This window comes from Tripterygium wilfordii, chromosome 13, assembly GCF_013401445.1.
Source record: "Tripterygium wilfordii isolate XIE 37 chromosome 13, ASM1340144v1, whole genome shotgun sequence".
In the NCBI taxonomy this organism is placed as follows: domain Eukaryota; kingdom Viridiplantae; phylum Streptophyta; class Magnoliopsida; order Celastrales; family Celastraceae; genus Tripterygium; species Tripterygium wilfordii.
In genome coordinates this window covers 17,044,748-17,064,474 of record NC_052244.1, presented here as the reverse complement: position 1 = coordinate 17,064,474, position 19,727 = coordinate 17,044,748, and the positions used below count along the sequence as shown (strand labels likewise).

At 38.3% G+C, this 19,727-nt stretch overlaps 4 protein-coding genes across 7 annotated transcripts; 1 reads left to right on the top strand and 3 right to left on the bottom strand.

The window, feature by feature from the left end:
• Window positions 1–1,749: 1,749 nt before the first annotated feature.
• On the bottom strand, window positions 1,750–2,349 carry LOC120013545. Its single transcript, XM_038865380.1, has one exon. It carries the CDS (start codon window positions 2,293–2,295, stop codon window positions 1,993–1,995), a length of 303 nt encoding a protein of 100 aa, XP_038721308.1. The 5' UTR covers window positions 2,296–2,349; the 3' UTR covers window positions 1,750–1,992.
• A 5,814-nt stretch (window positions 2,350–8,163) lies between these two features.
• On the top strand, window positions 8,164–9,232 carry LOC120013730 (1,4-dihydroxy-2-naphthoyl-CoA thioesterase 1). Its single transcript, XM_038865645.1, has 2 exons — window positions 8,164–8,646; window positions 8,936–9,232. Exons 1-2 carry the CDS (start codon window positions 8,320–8,322, stop codon window positions 9,092–9,094), a joined length of 486 nt encoding a protein of 161 aa, XP_038721573.1. The 5' UTR covers window positions 8,164–8,319; the 3' UTR covers window positions 9,095–9,232.
• On the bottom strand, window positions 9,125–13,866 carry LOC120013729 (aspartic proteinase A2-like). 3 transcript variants are annotated; one of them, XM_038865642.1, is made up of 14 exons: window positions 13,554–13,866; window positions 12,939–13,274; window positions 12,795–12,855; window positions 12,570–12,664; window positions 12,371–12,483; window positions 12,116–12,284; window positions 11,986–12,025; window positions 11,225–11,289; window positions 11,016–11,129; window positions 10,865–10,929; window positions 10,616–10,772; window positions 10,383–10,502; window positions 9,519–9,607; window positions 9,125–9,438 (listed from the first exon to the last, which is right to left on the bottom strand). In XM_038865642.1, the coding sequence occupies exons 1-14, from the start codon at window positions 13,602–13,604 to the stop codon at window positions 9,354–9,356; spliced, it is 1,560 nt and encodes a 519-aa protein (XP_038721570.1). In that variant the 5' UTR covers window positions 13,605–13,866; the 3' UTR covers window positions 9,125–9,353. The 3 variants fall into 3 exon arrangements, with proteins under 3 accessions (XP_038721570.1, XP_038721571.1, XP_038721572.1); XM_038865643.1 differs by having other exon boundaries at window positions 13,451–13,865; XM_038865644.1 differs by having other exon boundaries at window positions 12,939–13,082; window positions 13,554–13,865.
• A 3,815-nt stretch (window positions 13,867–17,681) lies between these two features.
• Window positions 17,682–19,441, bottom strand: LOC120013472 (diacylglycerol O-acyltransferase 3). Of its 2 annotated transcripts, none has more exons than XM_038865299.1 (2): window positions 19,063–19,441; window positions 17,682–18,651 (listed from the first exon to the last, which is right to left on the bottom strand). In XM_038865299.1, exons 1-2 carry the CDS (start codon window positions 19,375–19,377, stop codon window positions 17,965–17,967), a joined length of 1,002 nt encoding a protein of 333 aa, XP_038721227.1. In that variant the 5' UTR covers window positions 19,378–19,441; the 3' UTR covers window positions 17,682–17,964. The 2 variants fall into 2 exon arrangements, with proteins under 2 accessions (XP_038721227.1, XP_038721226.1); XM_038865298.1 differs by having other exon boundaries at window positions 19,048–19,435.
• Between the last annotated feature and the right edge of the window lie 286 nt (window positions 19,442–19,727).

Below are 19,727 nucleotides of genomic sequence, written 5' to 3'. Positions count from 1 at the left end.
TTTTTTGGAAGGCAGCAGAGGTCCTTTGACTAGATTCTCTTCAACTTTGGACTTTGGAGGCAGCTTTAATTGGAGACGATCCTTTAATCTGGAAGGGAAAAGTATCTGATTGAGATGATGGATCAATTGCCAAAAACCACAAGCAAATCAATACTATATTAGTCTATATATACTGATGATTCAATGATTCTCTCTTTCTCTCTATATCTCTCCCTCTCTCTGTCTCTATCTCTCTCTCTTTCTCCCTCTCTGTTTTTTTGTTATATGATTTGGATATATAAATTAAACAGTAATTAAAAGATATACTGACTAGTCTTTCTTTGACGTTGAGTTTATTTAGAACAATTGCATATTTGCATCCAACAGTGAATATTAATTGTACGTGTGAAACATTAACGATGGGTATAATTCTCCTGAAAAATCAAATGATAAGCCAAAGAGTACAAAATTCTTAATATTCAATCATTTACTCTAATACTAATATGGTATCTACTGGTGACTACCGGACCATGAATCACGTGGAAGCTGGCTGGAAGGAACCATGCATGCATGCATTCTCCATGAAGGGCGATAATTACAAAAGGCAAGCGGCACGCAAACACCCCCTCACACACACACGCACGCACGCTATATATATATATATATATAGCAGAAACACCGACTATTTATTTCAATTCAAGCTGGACAACCTTTGTTAGGAGCCAGGATCTAGGACTCACTTTACAGTTGTTTGATTACTTTTTCTGGCTAGACATCATGAGTAATTAACATGGTATTCCTGTAATAATTATATATATAGTTCCAAAATTAAACCCCATATATATGTAGAGATTACAGACCTTAATTAATAACACCTTTTTTATCAGATTAAATCACACCTTGAGTATACTGATCTATAATTCAAACTGTAATCTCCAAAGTCCAAACTCCAAAGTAAATTTTAAGTACGTAGGTAGCTAGGTACATTAGTTTCCAATGAACTACGCATGACTGAGTGAACAAGAGATCGCATGTCTCCAGATTATAATGAATATAATGAAATTAAGGCTCAAGACTAACAAATTCAACTATAACAATTTTTGTCATTCATGTTCACTCGGAGTTCTTTCTTAATTAACTATGGGTTTCGAAGATATGGGCCTTGAACCTGTGATTGGATGCCATGATGCCAGAGGAGCTGCAGAAGAATTAACAGCTAGTAAAAAAGAAGCTAGCCACTAATTTAATAATTCAGTTATGGTCCCTAACTGGTGCGTAGGCGCATCCGAAGAAAATATTTTATTCAAAGCATGCTACCCCCGAAAGAAGGTCAGCCGAAGCAGATCCAACAATGATCTCGGAGTCGACAAGAAGAACAACTACTTCTGAATGAAGATTTGTGAACGGCGTCCTTGCAGAGCTAAGAAAGAAAAAAAAAACTGGCCAATAGTAACAGACAAGTGAACAAAAAGGGCTTTTTCTCGAGCAGCAGCAAACCAACCACATTAAAGTAGGTACTTGCTCACAAAAATCCTTTCGGGTGTTGGGATAAAGTCTTAACACTCTCACACACTCGTGGGTTCGGTTAAATTAGTCCTTATAATTCCCCTCAAACAAATGGGGTAACTATATCGAATTACCTATCTATTTCAATGTACTTTTCAGGATTCACTAAGAAATATGTCCATGGAGAAATTAAGTACAAGAACAGAGTGTGTGTGTATATATATATATAAATTAAAAGAGGATTATATAATAAGGAGAAATTAATTAGATGAGAAACAAATTAATTAAACTGATAATTAAGAAATTGTAGTCATTATTGGTAGACTAATTACAATACGTAGGACTCTGATGGGTGAATTGATGAAGTAGAGAAAGGAGACTTAATAACTAATGATGATAGAAATTAATTATGGGAATGAATACTAATTGAGAATTATTTATTGATTAATATATAATTTAAAGGTAGAGACGTAGAGTGGCTGTTGATGAGGAGAGGAGTTGAGGTAGCTAGAGAGCAAGACTTTGGCGGTCAGGGTCAGAGACACGAGCCTCGTAGAACCTGGCAATGAAGGCGGTGGCTCTTCGATCAATTCCGGGCTCTGCGACCGGCCAGTACTGTCTTCCATCTTCGTCACTTGGATATATTCTTCCATTTACGTACCCCCCTTCTTCGCTGTAGGCATCATCTCTGGCTCTGCTTCCAATTTTGGAACAACAAGACCACCTGAATATGTTGAGGACCATAGAAAAGCAGCTGCTGGATCCGGAAGAAGACTTCCTGCGGCTGCTATAACCTCCTCCTCCTCCCATATTAATTAATTTGCACACCCGCTGCCACACACATGAAATATCTGTCCTGATCTACTGACCAGTATTTATAGGGCAAGATTATCAATGAATGAACGCAATAAGAATCAATGAATGCTGGTGGCGGCTTTATTAATTGTTATTTGATTAATTCGACGGTGGAGATTGAGCTAGCGATATGATGTGACCTATATACTACAAAAGAATATTGCAGTTCCTGTCCGGGGCCATTGGTTGTGAAACTCAGGGGAAAAGCACGCACAAGTATTATTGTCCTCTGCTTTTTCAGTTAAATTGACCCAAACCTACTAAATTGAAAGTAACGTGCATCTGGATCCAAACCTGACCTTTCTCTACTCTTGTGCGTCGCTGCTGCATCTTCATGTCGTGTGTTCTCTCAAATCTCACCCAATAACTCCTCTGTAAAGTAAAGCAAATTAATGCCTGCTGTAATAAATACTCTACATATATCTCTCCGTCTGATGAGATCAACTTTAGTCTTACTTTTTATATATATATATATATGAGAATTCTCATATATACGGAGGCTACTTTACAGTTTACAAGCGTTTCGTATTGGGATGAAAGATAATAAAAATTTTTTTTTTAAGTTGCTGTGACTCTGTTTGACCCATTTGAGTCGTACACGCGGCGCCAGATTCCAAGTCGAAAATTGGTTTGGGAAGGTGCGCCTGGTAGAGTGAGTTGAATGGAACCATCATTGGTCAAAGAGGACGTTGGAGTTGGCCAGATTAATGACAAAAAGATGTGACGTTGTCGCGGCTTCAAACACAATTTCTATCCAATTTTCGTCATGATTCAGGTTGTGACTAGTCGGAAAATATTTATGACAATCGGGAGTTTCGTTTCGGTAGGTTGGCCATCCAAAATGATGGCCGGACGACAATCTTTGGTATCAGAGACGTCGATGGTGATTTCTGTGAAATATTTCAAAAAGATGTGACGTTGTCACAGCTTCAAGCACAATTTCTATCATTTTTTGTCGTGATTCAGCCTGTGACTAGTCGAAAAAGATTTATGACAATCGAGAGTTTCGTTTCGATAGGTTGGCCATCAAAATGATGGCCGGACGACAATCTTTGATGTTGGGGATGTCGGTAGTGATTTTTGTGAAATATTTTTTCTAACTTTCATCTCAGTCTTTGGTCATATCTAACGGTTGAGACGTGCGGGAGTCCATATAGGAGAATCCCTCTATATATATAAAATAAAGCAAAATATTATAAAGCCAATTAGAAAACCTTTTTTATTATCGAACAAAACCCCATATAAGTTTGCTCTTTCAACATTCGATATAAGTCGAAATTTGGGTCGTTAGGTCATCGCGCACAAAAGTTTCACACCTAACAATAGGATAAGTTAGACAAAAACTTAAGCACGTAGCCACAAGAGTATTGTTTACAGTAGAAATTCTGATAAATTGGGTCAGTGGCACAACCACAAACCCAGGTCTCCCCACCATCTCGGCCCTTTTGGGCCCCACCATCTCGGCCCTTTTGGGCCGTGGCAGTTCACAGGCCCCTCCATAAGGAAAAGACCTAGGCAAGTGGTTGAAGGCCTGCACCAGCTTATATGCTGGATACAAGACCCCTCAACAACCGATGTGGGATTTTATCCCTTAACACTCCCCCGCACTCGTGGACTAGGCTTTGCCCAAGACCAACGAGTGGACTTCTTATCGGGGACGAGCACACCTGCTCCGATACCATCTGATAAATTGGGTCAGTGGCACAACCACAAACCCAGGTCTCCCCACCATCTCGGCCCTTTTGGGCCGTGGCAATTCCCAGGCCCCTCCATAAGGAAAAGACCTAGGCAAGTGGTTGAAGGCCTGCACCAGCTTATATGCTGGATACAAGACCCCTCAACAACCGATGTGGGATTTTATCCCTTAACAGAAATTGAACTCAAGATCTTCCAACTCCATACAATTGTCCCAAAGAGATTAACAACTAGTCCACCTAAGTATTGAAACTAATTAACCCGCACAGTATTATTATCATAGATTGTTATTTCACCCTCCTCCCATCCAAAATGATAATAACAAAAAAAAAAAAAAAAAAAAACAGTGCTGCTTTAATTTGGTTCCAGATGTTGGTACGTATATATATATTCAAAAGTAGGTCACAACGTACGCGTAGACGTACTTTTGTACTAGAAAAGTGTCAATGTAAAGGATGCATCATGAAGAGCTAGCTAGCTAGCTAGCTGGGTTAAGACTTGCTGGCTCTTGACAAGTCTTAACTCTTAAGGTAAGAGACCCAATTAATAAACAAGCTAGCTGGAAGTAGACAAATTGAAAAAACTTACTTTCTTTATTTTTTTCCTATTTGGTAGTACTTTATTTAAAAGGTTAAAGTGGTGGATGAACTCCACTTCTTAAATTTGTGGAACCTAAAAGGCATTGGCGGTGAACCACCAACCAGTCACTAGTCAGGATTTCCAATAAAGATTAGATGTCTAGCTGCAGTGCATTCAAGCTGTCCACCTTTTCAGGACAGGAAGTCAGGAATCCCTAGCTAGCATTAAAATTGAAATAATATATATATGTTCCTAGTTCCTACTCGCTCGTACTCGTATATTACTATATAAACTGAATGGAGCCGGAGTTTGGGTATGCACAATATATCTATTTTTTCCTTTTAAGTTTTAATTAGTTAGGGCAAATGCAATGGTGAAGTGGTATTGGGCCAATAAAGATGTTGTCTTTTGCTGATGTGACTATATTGTAAAATGGGTTTTGCTTATGTGACTGTATTGGGATAAGTGTTTTGCTGATGTGGATGTATTGATATTTGATGTTTTGGTGTAGTTTTGTTGTGGATAATATGGAGGAATGGAATGTTGTTGGGTTGGATGGAAAGAGAAAGTGTGTGGGAAGAAAAAGTGTATAGAAATTTGTGTTTTGTTGATGTGGTTGTATTAGAATACGTGCTTGACTTGACTTTTTGTGTAATAGAGGTGGGACCGGGCCAACAAAAATGTTGGCCCAGCAAATTCATTCCCATTACATTTGCCCTTAGCTTGTTCCGTTGTAATTATTATTTAATCTCTTTTATCGGAATCAAAATCCCCAAAAAAGATTGTGTTAGGCCGGAACAAAACCCATGTAAGTAGTCATTCGTTTTGGTGAGCTTTATTTACATCCAAATTTTTATTAATTACACCGCAATTATAGTCAATTTAGCTTTGATCATATTTTTTCTAGATATAGAATTAACACACCCCACTCCAAACCAAACTTAACTTATAATTTATCTCTGGTATCCAGTTCTTGATCTCTAGAATCCTCCCAACGTCCTTTATCCTGTCCTCATCGTTCTTAAGAAACTCGTGTGGATTCTCTCGGAAACAACACATTGATGACTTCAACTTCTCTATTAGGAATGACGGCAAATGTGTACCTAGAGTTTTTGATAATAATCATTGGTAGCCAACTTTTTAATGTGAGATTTCTTTTAAGTGAGTAAACTGCCAAATCTTCAATCCCACGCAAGTATTCTTATTTTATAGCTGCATGTGTTATGTCTCTTCTATGGATTCAACCGTATATTAATAAACAAAAATTCGACTGGTAATCATTATGTACATTAGAAGAGTGGATGAGATGGTGAATCGTTGGATATGTTGGAAAAATGATAGTCAACCATAGTTTGACCATTATTAATTGAAAGCTCAATAATAATTATTGAATGAAAGTTATGGGCAATTGATCCTTGTTATAAGGACAATAAATTGGAGCAATTAGTGTGACCAAATCATTTTTTTATTGAATGTAAAAAGACTCCAAAGTGATCATGATGAGCATGGTGAACATAGGGCAATAAGTGTGTGTATGGAAATCCCACATTGAAAAAATACCATGTGGATGTGTAGTTTATAAGCTCAAGTGTTGAAGTAAGACTTTGGATCCGAGAGCACCCAAGCTTTTGTGGGAGTGAGAGGCTCCACATTATGAGCTTGGATTAAAACACACACGCCCGCCGGTCGGGCGGGGCGAGGCGAGGCGAGCGTGCATGTTGGTCAAACCCATACGCGGACTCAAACTTGGGCTTAATTGGCCCAACAATTTCTTATATTTTTACACTCTGTTACAAGCCCATAAAAGAAAGGCCCAAATGCATTGAATATGGACTTGAGACTATTTCAATGTCAAGCCCGAAATTACAGCCCATGACTTGGTCAAGTCTGGTTGCACCTTACCTGGTCAAATAGCAGTTGCAATAGCCCAAGATATGGGCTAGTGGTTGCAACATTTTTTGCCTGAAAATCAGTAATTTTTCTTAGGGTTTTAGTTGCTAGGCTCTCCTATATAAGGAGAGCTTGGCAGCAGCTTTCAGTACCGAAATTTTCCTTCTCTATCTCTGTGTTTGCTATACGCGAAATTCATCTTCTCTTATCTCTGTTACTCTACCGAATTTCCATCTACTCTGAGAGTGCAATTCCGATTTGGTTCGATTGAGACCACTAGTATAGTTGTGCTACCTACTCGTGGTTGGGCGTTTCTCTTTAAGGAGATTCGCGAAAGGCGTACCTCGCTCGCACTATTCCTATTTAGCTGTTTACGGTTTTGGTATTTTAATTTAAGCATCAATCATTGAGTTCATATATGCTATTGTGATATGCATACAATCTGCTATGTTACTATTTCTATTGATGTTACTGTTTTGTAGCTTAGTCATTCTTCATGGAATATAAATATTAATAAATTGATTATTGCATGCTAGATATAAGCTCCACTGCAAATCCCCATGTCAATATTCAACGGTTGATTCATGGTCATGTATGCTCAAGCACGATATTGTAAAGATTACCTATATTTTATATGTTTTTATACTAATTGTGGTAAATTGATTGTTTTATCCATTATTGTTATTGTGATTCATGGTCAGTTGCTGGGCCAGTTTTTTTGAGATGTTTCAAAGGTTTCTAGTGCAGTTTTTAAACCTCAAGCTGTGTCCAGTATTATGCAGATTTTGAAGTAGTTTTATGCAGATTTTGGAGCTGCTTTAGTGCAGATTTTGGAGCTATTTTGTGTAGAATTTTTAAGTTGTTTTGTGCAGATTTTGGAGTTACTTTGGTTCAGATTTTGGAGTTGTTTTGGTTCAGATTTTGGAGTTGCTTTGTACAACATTTTAGAGTTGTTTTGGTGCAGATTTTGGAGCTGGTTTATGCTTATTTTGGATCCGTTTTGGTGCAATTCATCTATTTCTCTATGATACAATTTATAGCTTCTTAGTTAACTTGAGCTACTAGTTTGTAGGAGTTTTATCTTCTCGTTTGAAGTTTTATCTCTTTGCACTTTATTGGGGCATGTCCTCGTGTATTGTGCATCTTCTTCTTTTTTACCAAAAAAAAAGAGATCATTGTTTGCTGTGTTTTTTGTCATCGGGATGTGTTTAATAAATGTATCAATTTTTGATTATTTGACGTATAATTAGTTATTTTTCAATTTATATGACATTTAGATATACCGGGGTATCATTGATAAAAATTGGGATGTAAATAAACCTCACCTTCGTTTTTGGGCATTGTCTTGGGCCTGGTTGTTGCCAATAGCCTAGACCTTGTGCAGCCGTGCTTTACCAACCCATCCAAAATTAAAAAAAAAATTATATATATATACAGTGTTTTTTTTTTTTTTAAAAAATACCATGTACTCATATAGTGTTAGGCCGGAGCAAAGCCCGTTTAAAGTAGTCGGTCATTTGTTTTTGGACATTATTGTTGTGGGCCTGGTTGTTGCCGAGACCTCGTGCTTTACCAACCCATCAAATTCAAAGCCCGTTTAAAATAGTCATTGGCCTGGTTGGTGCACCTACTGGCTACTACTACTACCCACCCACCCTACACACCATTACCAATACCGATAACGAATCAATCAAGTTGTTACTGTTTCGAGCATTGCCAATTTGCCATACATAGCGTGTGCCGATGATGATGAAGCACATGTGAATGTGAGATTCCTTTGCCATTCGATTCCGATTGCGGTTCCGGGCAGAATTGATGGATAAATCTTCATCATCATCGGAAAAGACGGCGATTTTGGACGCTCCGCTGCAAGCGTTCGGATTCCAGATTGAGGAATTGTCTCCGAATAAGGTCTCCGGGCGGCTTCTGGTGAGCCACAAGTGCGTTCAGCCGTTCAAGGTGCTACATGGAGGTGTATCGGCCCTCATATCGGAGGCACTGGCCAGCATGGGAGCCCACATGGCTTCCGGTTTTCAGAGGGTCGCCGGAATTCAGCTCAGCATCAATCATTTGAAGCGTGCAGAGCTCGGCGACCTTGTTTTTGCCGAAGCCACCCCTTTCAACATTGGCAGAACCATTCAGGTCCATCCAACTTTCTATCTATTTAATTTCTTTTTTTGATAAGCTCCTCCATTTGAATTTTATTTTTATTTCATTATATTGTTGATTGTTGTTTTATTTTAAACTTGTAGGTAATATATTACATCGCTTGTCCTGAATTTGGAGAAAATTATTGTTTCAAAGATTGACCTGGACGAATTTTCCAGCGATTCCCACTGAGCAATCTGGTTTCCTTGCAATCTGCACTAGTTCTCCTCCATTCTTTCTTGTTTTAGTGAGATTGATTTTAAAGTCTTCCAATTTGTAACAGGTATGGGAGGTGAGACTCTGGAAAGTTGACCCTTCAGCTTCAAACCAAGAGAAGAAGGTGTTGGTAGCCTCCTCTAGGGTCACTCTTCTCTGCAACATGCCTGTGCCTGAGGATGCCAAAGATGCTGGAGAAAACCTCAAGAAGTTTGCTAAATTGTGAAACAAAAGATGTTGTAGTAACAGTTGTTAATCATGGAACACTTCAAATTTTATCCATCTTCTGTCAATTGTTTGTATCAAAATAAACAAGATTGATCATGCAACTTTATCATCAATACAAGTTACTTCTTGTTTATCAGTTTGGCTCGATACCCTAATGCGTTTAAGCACTTTTCATTCTTTACAAATCTTCTGAAATGTTCGCTAGCTGATTATTAGAATCAAATATTCCCTGGGCCAAAGAGAGACTTCGGTCAGGTTTATGCAGCCTCAGCAAATCCAATTCTGAGATTACCAAAGTCGAAAACAGTGTGATACGCTCCCAAAAATATTTCTCCAAGTACCCTGCAATCGCGAACACTCGTTTCATACATAGGCAGGTGCAGTATTGCATAATAACACAAGAAGTTGGGAACATGACATACCAGAGTGGACCCTGCGGAGGTGGCACATTCAAAGGTGTGAACCCACTGATGCAGACGGTCCAAGAACTTTTCTTAACTTTGAGAATATACTGAAACAAGATGTCCAAGAGAGAACAAAAGAAACATTAACAAGCCTATCTATGCTATATATTATAATGAAACCTTTTTCTTATTCATTCGTCTCTGATAACTCATTGATTAAGAAAAAGAAACATCAGGCCAGACATTTCACCAATAGCATAAAAGAACCCCTCATGTCGCCATATTAAAAAGAATAAGAAGCTTAAAAGAACCCCAGACCAGCAGCAAAAAACAGACTTGAAATTGACAGCAGCAACACAAAACCAGAGAAATTTCAACTCCAAAGCAGTAAGTAGCTATCAGGATTGAAAGCCGAAACAATTTAAAATCCAAAACAAGATGAAACTGAAGAATCCAAGAACACCAAGGTCTGAAACTCCAGAGAAGTACAAGAATTATGATAATGAAGTTATGAAGAGACAAGCAAGCAGATTGGAAACTTCGAATAGACGAAGGCAAGACCATGCTGGAAATCTTATCTGAAAGGCTATAACCATGGAAGGAAGAGCTAGCTTCCTGTCTTCAAACGCCATGGGACACAGGAAAAAATTAATAATAATAATGATAATAATAAAGAGAGAGGGGAGAGAACCATTTGACAAAAAAGGAAGAACCGTGGCACCAAATTCATTGTTCCATAAATGCAAATAACAGAAAGCAAGATTCCAGAGCTTGTGTATTTCCCATTGTTCTGTGCAACTTCAATGCAATTTTCGCGGTGAAAAACTCAGACAACTTCTATGGTGGTTGATGAGCATTACTAACTGATAACAAGATTCTTACCTGTTTAGGAGAGAGAGGAAAGGACTTGTTTCCGATGGTGAATGAGATATATGGCATGGTCACGATGTCATCGCAGTTGACAAATGATTTCCCCACAGGATTTGGAAGCCTCTCACAAAGCTTTGGCAAACAGAGAAGGCACAAAAAAAGCCAGTAAGCAGACAGATTTTTTAGGTCCTTGCATATTCATATTAATTAGTTATGTGAAATTTGACATAAACTTTGCTAATGACCTCGTTCACGTATTTGAAAATCCTTTGTTTTGCTTTCTGCTTTTTAAGCTCTACTTGAATCCAAAAGACAATCATCTCACAGAAAGTGCAAAAGGCACTCTCATCATCTGGCAAGTTTTCCCGAGTTTTATTTTCAATCACGGTATCAATTCCAGAGCTGTAACATATCCAGAATTTTGTTTCCAGTTATCACTCGTGAGGATTGATAGTGTGAATCTGATTCAATTCAAGGAAAAGAGTTATTCTTACCTCACAGAGGAAGAGCCATTGTAGAAGCATAGTCCAATGTCAGCACAAACAGTTTCAGGTCGTAACTGCAAAGACAGAAAGTAAAATCTTAATGGAATTATTTCATCAACGAGAGGATGGAAATAGAAAATTATAGGACAAAGTAACACACCCCAGATACCAAGAATTCCCATATCAAATTCCCATACTTGGAAACTACATTTTTGCATCCCAAGCTCACAACTCCTGTTGCTCCTATGGCGTGATTGATTTGAGCAACAATAGTCTGGTAATTAGAGCTTGTGAGAATTAAAAGTGGAAAATTTTCAAAAATAATAAAATAGGTTTAAGCAAGAAGAGGTTTGAAGGAAGAATAGATACTGTTGGACCGGCAAGTAAGGACGTCCCTGAGTCCAAAATCGCAGCACATCCATCCTCACACAATCCTGAAAATTCCAACCTATTGTTTAGTTGTTGCTTGTTATGCTTGAATAATATTGAACTAACTATTTCTGCCATGTGCAACACCATTTACACCAGAACAGTAAATAGCAAGTTGCATTTCTTCCTCATCTTTCCGAACTAGATATCATAGACGTCAATACTACTATTATACGAAGTAACTTTTACCTGGGCACATTGTTGAAAATTTAACAATAATTGAACTTTTCTTGTCATGGATCTACCAATTCTCACGTTCATTTAGGATTAGTTGTGTATACAATATAGACCCATAGAGTGCAGAGTCAATGCGTGGTAAAGAGAAGTGGTACATACTAATGCAATGTGCATACCATGTCATGAGGAGTGGGTCCCAAGAGTACTAACATTGCACATGTGGCAAAAGTTGAAAGTCAAAGGTGTTCAACGTTAGGGTATCCTGATATATATATATAGATGTTTTGAGGCTTGTTGTAGGACCATGTATGATGAATATCCTGTAACTTCAATTCTCCTTGAGAGAATTTGATAGATCTATTTTCTAGGATCATACCAAGCAACGAAAAGATATCATGATTCTCCAGGCATTATGTGTTTTTCCACATAGCATCTCCTTATGTAAACGCTCAATGACCATAAAGAAAGGCAATAAAGCCCTAGATAATCTAGCAGCAGAAGGACCTCAAATCTTAAGGCATTACCTGTTGAATTGTTTGCGATAAAAATATCTCCCACATCAATCTGGAAAGAATAATAATTTGAAGTAAGCAAGCAATATCTTTGAATGGAAGAAATAAGTTAAACAAGAGTAACATTATTAAATATAATAACCTGCCAATAACCCTTTCGAGTGATTGGAGCAAAAACATGATCTCCCTTGAAGTGCCTCCAATCAAGACCTCCAAAGACAACCTCACCTCCCACTTCTGATGCTGGATTTCGATTAAACCAGAAAGAGAAAATTTGCTTGCTTACTTGACCTTGCTGCACCATATTATACCTGAGAGGAGAGTGTAAATCTACAAGTTCAAGGTGATGGCCAGAAAAGTATAAAAGAGTAACAGTTTGATCGCGCCGAGGTTGTACCAGACAGGTGTTGCTTGTCCAACAGAAATATCCTGGAACCCAAGTCCTAGTATCCCATCAAACTGTGCAGCTATGAAAGGTAATAGTCCTTCTCTTGTTATCTCGGAAAAGTCCTGAATGATAGAAAATGCCGTTACATCACTGAAACAGAAACACAGACAGCAATGAAGCATAAACCTTTGTTCAATCAAGAACCCACTTGGTCTTTAATGATGTCATCCCCAACTTTCACGTTGTCTTGGCTGAAGAAGCCAGAAATGGATCCAGAACCATAATGGATTTTGCAAGGTATTCCTGAACAAAATCCAAGAACATTCTTAATTGCGTGACTCTAGATATTTACATAAACTGCTCCAAGCTGTGTCCTGCATGTATAACCACAGAGATATAGAGAGAAACAATGCTAATGCAAGGATAGAAATACCAATTTTGGTATAAGTACTGGACAGCCTTGCCCTGAACTTGGAATGGAAATAGCAAGGAATCTGCATGAACCAAAGGCTTGAGAGATTACTCCCTGGGACAAAAGAAGCAAAATAATCACTTGACAATCAACTGCAAGACTTACAGATAAAAGGCATTTTGATGATGGGACCCAAAGATTGGAGCTTCCGGTGTCAAAGACGACTGCAAAGCTTTGCGGGGGCGAACCAATTCCAATCTCTCCATAATATTGGACATCGAGATAGTTCTTTAGATATATTACGTCTGCCTTCGCATTTTTCAAATGACTTTCAGTTTCATCATTTGCAGGAAAGTTGGGAAATAAAACATCTGCTTGGGAGATTATTCTGGCAGCATTTATAGTGTTTAGATCTAATGGTCGCTTCTTTAGGCCAATCCTCACCAGTCCCTCAGCGGAAACCATAAAAATCAAGAAGGCCGACCAAATCCATGTCAATAGCTTCATCGCCAAGAAGGAAATGAATGACCTTAATCTATTAAGCACTTATATAACACTAACCCTTTGATTAAAAAAAGAGATAAATATGCAGATTTATACAACACAAGAAGTAAAAGGCGGGTGAAGGCATTCACAAACAGAAAACCCTATTCACGGATTGCATTGTTGCAACTTACAAGTAGTTTTAGCAATTGTGACGAGTAGTGCTTGTAGGAAAGTCCATATATACATGACTTATTTTTTGTAACTTTTCACGTCAGTTGGGAAGGTGGTACTCACACGGTGAATAGCATAGTGCCGAACCATGAACTCCTTTCGAGAGAAGACCATCTTCGAGGATGTACTTTATATCGCGGATATCCTGCAATATTAGGGACAAATTTGCAGGTCCGATCTCTTTACGAAATCACCACGCAGTTTCCCTGCAAGATATGCGTTTGTCTGTGGCTTACAGAAAATGAGAATACAGCCATGGTTGTCCGACAATTTAAGAGAGGACGGGGGTACGCGGCAATTTTCCAATCGCGAGTCCCGATTGGCAATTTTGGTGAATTCTGAGATTGCACAAATTGGACATCAAGCTCTGTATTTGTTTAGTATCATAATAATTTCTACAATATCCATTTCTCTTTTTCTTTTTTTCCTTTTTTTTTTTACGAGTTTCCGGGAGGAGAGCTGCTACTGCTTATCAAACAACCGGATTGAATTTGGATTTTCCAATAGAATTGATTATGTTTTTAACAAACTCCGTAGTATAGGTCGTTGGTGGACAATTTTGGCCGTGGCGTTTATGCTAACATTGGAGCAATCACAATGGTTAACTTTTTTTACGGAGAATGGGTATTATATGAGAATGGTATAAATTTATTGTTTGATTTTTGTGTAATATAGGTGAGACTCGATATTAATTTTTATATAAAAATGTGAGTGTGTGCTATGGGATCCACTTGAGAGCAAAGATATGAGCATGACATTTGTCATGCCCACATCAATGGACCAACAACACTCCATGAGCCATCAAATACCAACCATTGCAAGTGCTCTTAATTATGGTATTTAAATGGTACAATGTTGGTAGTGTGTTTGTTTGGCAGAGCGGGTTTGGCCTCCAGCTAGCTTAGATGATCTAGTAGAGATGCAATCCTCTTTATGTGATGCTATTTATCCTAATTCAGCTCATAAAGATGAAGACATCATCTGTTATGCAGGTACAAATCACTTATACAAAGACATATGCAAGCAATACACCTATGTTATACCATCATCAAGTGCAACACTGAATAACCCATAAACGAAGAAATCAAAGACTTGCAAAAATCAAAGTCATAGGACACTTTCAGATCAAATGTAATGGTACATAAAACACTCAAATTGCGCAGAAGAATACAAACAAGTAACGAAATCCAAATAAAAATAGAAAGAGAAAAGCCACAAAATCTTAGAAATTACCTTAAAGCGAGTTCAGTCAACAAATTGGAGTTGCGGATGATGATGAACGCAGTGAGGAGATGAAGAACGATCGCTGGATCGAGAGAAATTGGAAGTTATTAAAATGGATGGAGGTTTTATGGTTACTGAATTAAGAGAGAGAGAAAATGAGGTGATTGAGTGATATTTAATTGGTATTAATAATAGAAAACAAATTATTAAAAAAAACAATAAATGCTACAAAGAAGCTCCTAAACATAGCTTCTTTGCAGATAGCGGAACCGCTGTCATTTGCACAGCGATTCCGCTGCAGACACCATGCTGTTTGACAAGGCGATAAGACGTCGACGGTACGCGTAGCTGAAACGTTGGTCTTGCTGCCTTGCCAAACAAATGGACTGTTAAAGACAAATTACTTCTTTGTAGACAGCGGAACCGCTGTCATTTGTACAACAATTCTGCTGCAGACGCCATGTTGTTTGACAATGCGATAGACGTCGACGGTACGCGTAGCGTAAACGTTGGCATTGCCGCCTTGCCAAACAGATGAACTGTTAAAGACAAATTATGTGCAAAGGTATGATGTATTTAAGTTGAAACAAGTTAAATTAAATAGTAAAATAAAAATCAAACAATTTATAATATTAATTAAAACAATGAAAATAATTTAATTAAAAAAAAGAGTTAGGTTTGTCGTTGTTTGTCAACTCTGTGAAACACGATTAATTGGTTCGCGAGATGAGGAAACCAAGGTAAAACCCTAGTATAATTGTATAAGGGTATAATCAGCACAACAAACTTAAAACAAGGTTAAAGGTGAAAATCTCAGACAAATTTGGAGAAAATTGTACTCAGATGGATTATTGTAGAATTGCAATAAGATTGTGCCAAAATTACATTGGAACTTGCACCCAAAAATGGTTGTTTGGTGCATAATCAACTAGGCCACAATTGTGCACCAAACACACCCTATGTCAAAAACTCAAAATTCACATACCATAAGCAAAGAATTTGTGAAAATAACAAACTTGTAGCATACGTGACAAAATTTTCTCCCTCTTTTAATAATGCATCTTTATAAATGTTTAAGTCCTCAAATAACAAAAACTACCTTGTTAAAAACGTTACCTTTGGTCTTGCTACCTTTCTAGGACCGTTTGTTACCAATCCACGCACGCAGTTTTCGGACAAAAACATGTACAACTTCAATATTATCGTTGTGGAATAAAAACTTTGCATGATTGTCCAAGTGATGGAGGGAGAGATTGTGTATTCGATGGCCATGTTTGTCCTATTTGAATTGAGATCGATAAAAGAGGATTGATCTGTGTGTGCGGTAAAAAAAATATATATATAATTGTAGTTTTTATTATTTTCCTATTATCATCTCCAACCCAAGTGATATATGGGGTTGTATTCTTCCTAACTTTCAAAATAACATTTTTAGAAGAAAATTTTCTTTTCCAACCCAAGTGGTATATGGGGTTGTATTATACAACTTCTCATTATGAATTGCTAAATATAGCTCCCAAATGAGGAGATGAAAAATTTTGGAGGGAAATAAAGTTTGATAGTTAAGAGAGAGTTTCACATTAAAAAAAATTCAAAAATATAAAGAAATCACTTTGCATCCCCATTTTCCACTCACCATTGGAGTAAATGAATTATACCACCCTCACTTTTACATTATTCATGGATGAAAAATTTAAATTGCATCCCCAATTTCCAACTTATGGTTGGAGATGTCCTAAGTCATCTTTTGGATAGTATTTTTAGGAGTCAAATACTTTTTTTATTAAAAAAATTATGATTTAATTAGGGTTATCAAATAGTATTACGGTCAATCCTTCTCACTTGAGGGGAGGAAAAACCAAAAAGAAAAAACAACTAGCGCACAAGAAATTTATAAATCCCAGCAGAATGGTACGAGAAATGACTTTGAGAAAAAACACATTGGTGTTTTATATGTTTCTTGCACTGTTGATTTTTAATGATAATGAGAAGGTGATATAGTTCATTTTTACTGCCCTCTGTGTCTGTATGCTTAGCCCGTATGCCAACGTAGTAATCTTGTTTATTTGGGCCATCCATAACCTACGTTACATCATTTGGTGTAGTTGGGGCTGGATTGGTCCAGGGTTCCTATTTATGGGCCTAGACTTGCCATCACTCAATCGCTCATCTCATCAAAGCATGTATGCCGAACAGGGAAATGACACAGAGGAAAAACCGGTTGGTAAATATGAACAACCCAAGTAGTGATCGCAATTTTCACTGCGTCAGTTGACTTCCTACTTTTTGCATACATTGTTTAATTTGTGTTGTACATTAGTTGTCTATCTATAAAAATATATTTGTTCGTCTAAAACATAATCGATAAAAATTAAATAAAAAATATATTAAAAATAATTGGAGAAATGAGTATAGTAAGATATAGAGGACGATTTACTATATTTTAAAAAATTTGATAAGAAGGGCTGATGTGACTTGGAGTCGATTCCTTGAGTCGGGAATGATCCCCCATGGTCAATGTAGAAATGACAAATTATGTAATGATACTTTGGATCAACAAATGATGGGCACAATCATGGGTGGGCCCTTAGCAAGCTTGAAATAATTTTTTGATCTCACGGGCTGGGCCTATTTAATTTTTGGGCTAAAAATTTCTATCCAAGCCCGTCCTAAACTCTAATAAGTAATAAGTAGTAATAATAATAATAATATATTTGAATTTTGAAATATGATTAAAACGCACGCGGAGATTGTCAAGCCTGTTTTTTTATCAGGCCGGTGGGTCGGGGTATCGGGCAGCTCGGCCCTTGATCAGGTCCAGTTACACCTGAATGTACTCTTTACTGTGTAGTTGCTGCGCAACTGCCGTACATTTCTTCGAGGGTAAGCACTCAATAATTATAGTTTGCTCACTGCATCATTTTTGCCATCTTGATGAATATTTGAAAGTTTCAAACCATACAATACTTGCTCAGAAGTTGAAACATTCACCGAGACTTGAAAATTGAAAAGTTTTATACATCTGCAAGTAACCTCACAGCACATGCAGAAGGAAAGGCTTTTAGAGAGTTTACAGGATAGGCAAACCAATTTAGTCCTATGAACACCTAAAGGCATCATCAAGTATCCAACAAGAGAACCATTCCAAGATGAATAGAATAGAAATAAAAATGGAAGAAAGCCCACTCACACTACCATAACCACCCAACAGGGCCGGGATCAATTATCAACAAGAGAGCCATTCCAACTTCTACGATGAAGGGTTCAATCCCAAAACTTGTGTCTTTTTTTGTCCAAAGAAATTCGCCACAATAACCCCCACATCATCCAAACCAACACCTATGCAGAGAGGGTAAGGCGGAGTCCTAACAGAATCATCTTCATTCAATATCCTGACATTTGGACCATCCCTGCATTTCCCCATACACTTGCACCCAACAGCAGCACCTTCAACACCCATCACTCTCCCAAATTCCTCCAACAAGGCTGCACCCCCTGATTTCTTGCACTTACCACCCATGCAAATCTCAATCCTTGAGACATTTCTAACTTGACAATCAACGATGCTTGAATAGTTGCTACTCCTGCTTGGTCCGATGCAACTTTCTTCTCCACGATCGCATCCATTGCAGTCTTGCGAAATTATTTCCTCAGCTGTGTTCAGCTCTTGCGGCAACAAGGCAGGAAGGGTTGAAGCCGTGGACTCTTGAGTAAATGTTCCAGGGCTTGCAGCTGCTTCATTCTGCATACCGCTCATGTCTATGACTTCTCCGCATTCACTGTCACTAGATTCGGATGACGAGGATGATTCAGACTCGAGCTTGGTTTCCATCCGTTGAGCTTTCAGCCTGGCCTTCTCTTGCTTTCTCTTCCTCTTCAATTCCTTCTCCTCTGCTTTAAGAAGTTGAAGCTGTTTCAGCAGTATCTCTGCTGCTTCCTGTATTACAGTAAAAGATTATGGTTTAGAAACAAAATTCAAATACAAAGAGCAAGGCTCCATCTAGGCTCTCTCTAATTCTGCAAGATCAATTCATTCCAGCATTCACACATATACCAATTCACATTCACACACCACCCTAAACAAGAACTGGACTTTAAGATAAATTAAGGATGTCCCCAATCCCCACTTATTTCATGCTTAAATTCATACGGAAAAAAAATGATAAAAAAACCTGTGATTTTCTAAAACTGAAATCAATCAGGCACAGTAAAATTGATACAACAAATAAACACAAACAGTAGTTTTCGAATTCAATTTTCCGATTAAAAACCAAAAATCATACATGAAGAGTCTTGTATATTTTAAGATAAGAAATTAAGGTCTAATACGTACGGTTACCGATATCGCCTTGCCTTGAAGTTGAGACACCAGTCCGTGAGTGTGAGGACGATCCATGCCAGAAAAGGTGGACAAGTCCCTGGTTAACCCTTTAAGCATTTTTAACTTCTTCTTGGTTGAATCCGTCTCCCGCTTCTTGGCTTCGCACCGGGACCTGGGCCATCCGCTTTTATAATACTGTATATGCCCATCGTCTCTGAACCCCCCGGACACGGAATCTACAATTCTGAGTCTCGAACAAACTCTAAAGTCTCTATCGCCGATGATCCGATAACAAGCACCCATGCATGGAAACTGACGGAAAACTAAGCCCGAAACATCCATTAGGTCTAGCTTCCTTGCCACCGAGGGGGACTTTTCATCCAGAGAAAACGCGGTACTTATGATGGAAACAGACGTACAAGTAGCGGAGGGAGGAAGAATGGGGAAATCAACTGCTTCGTAGACGTGGGTGTCTCCTATTGGTCAATACTGACGTGGCACTATGCCTATGCGCGGCACCCGTCTGCTCGTGATCCTTTTCGGTTAGCCACGCTCCCTCATCGTCCAGACATGCGTCTTTGCTCAATCTCTGCCCTTGCCGCTGCCACGTCGTATGCCTTGTTGGCAGGCAATCACTAATGACGCGTCCTACTCAGCAAAGACCCTCCCCAGTCGCCTCCCCACCGAGTGTA

Excerpts from the sequence above, each read along its gene's own strand:
- LOC120013545 (XM_038865380.1), bottom strand. The coding sequence starts at position 2,295 with ATGGGAGGAGGAGGAGGTTATAGCAGCCGCAGGAAGTCTTCTTCCGGA.
- LOC120013730 (XM_038865645.1), top strand. The coding sequence starts at position 8,320 with ATGGATAAATCTTCATCATCATCGGAAAAGACGGCGATTTTGGACGCT. Across the intron at positions 8,647-8,935 it reads ACATTGGCAGAACCATTCAG|GTATGGGAGGTGAGACTCTG; the intron begins GTCCATCCAACT and ends AATTTGTAACAG.
- LOC120013729 (XM_038865642.1), bottom strand. The coding sequence starts at position 13,604 with ATGGTCTTCTCTCGAAAGGAGTTCATGGTTCGGCACTATGCTATTCAC. Across the intron at positions 11,130-11,224 it reads CCTTACTTGCCGGTCCAACA|ACTATTGTTGCTCAAATCAA; the intron begins GTATCTATTCTT and ends TCTAATTACCAG. Across the intron at positions 10,503-10,615 it reads TTTTCAAATACGTGAACGAG|CTTTGTGAGAGGCTTCCAAA; the intron begins GTCATTAGCAAA and ends TGTTTGCCAAAG.
- LOC120013472 (XM_038865298.1), bottom strand. The coding sequence starts at position 19,377 with ATGGATGTTTCGGGCTTAGTTTTCCGTCAGTTTCCATGCATGGGTGCT. Across the intron at positions 18,652-19,047 it reads GCAAGGCGATATCGGTAACC|GAAGCAGCAGAGATACTGCT; the intron begins GTACGTATTAGA and ends ACTGTAATACAG.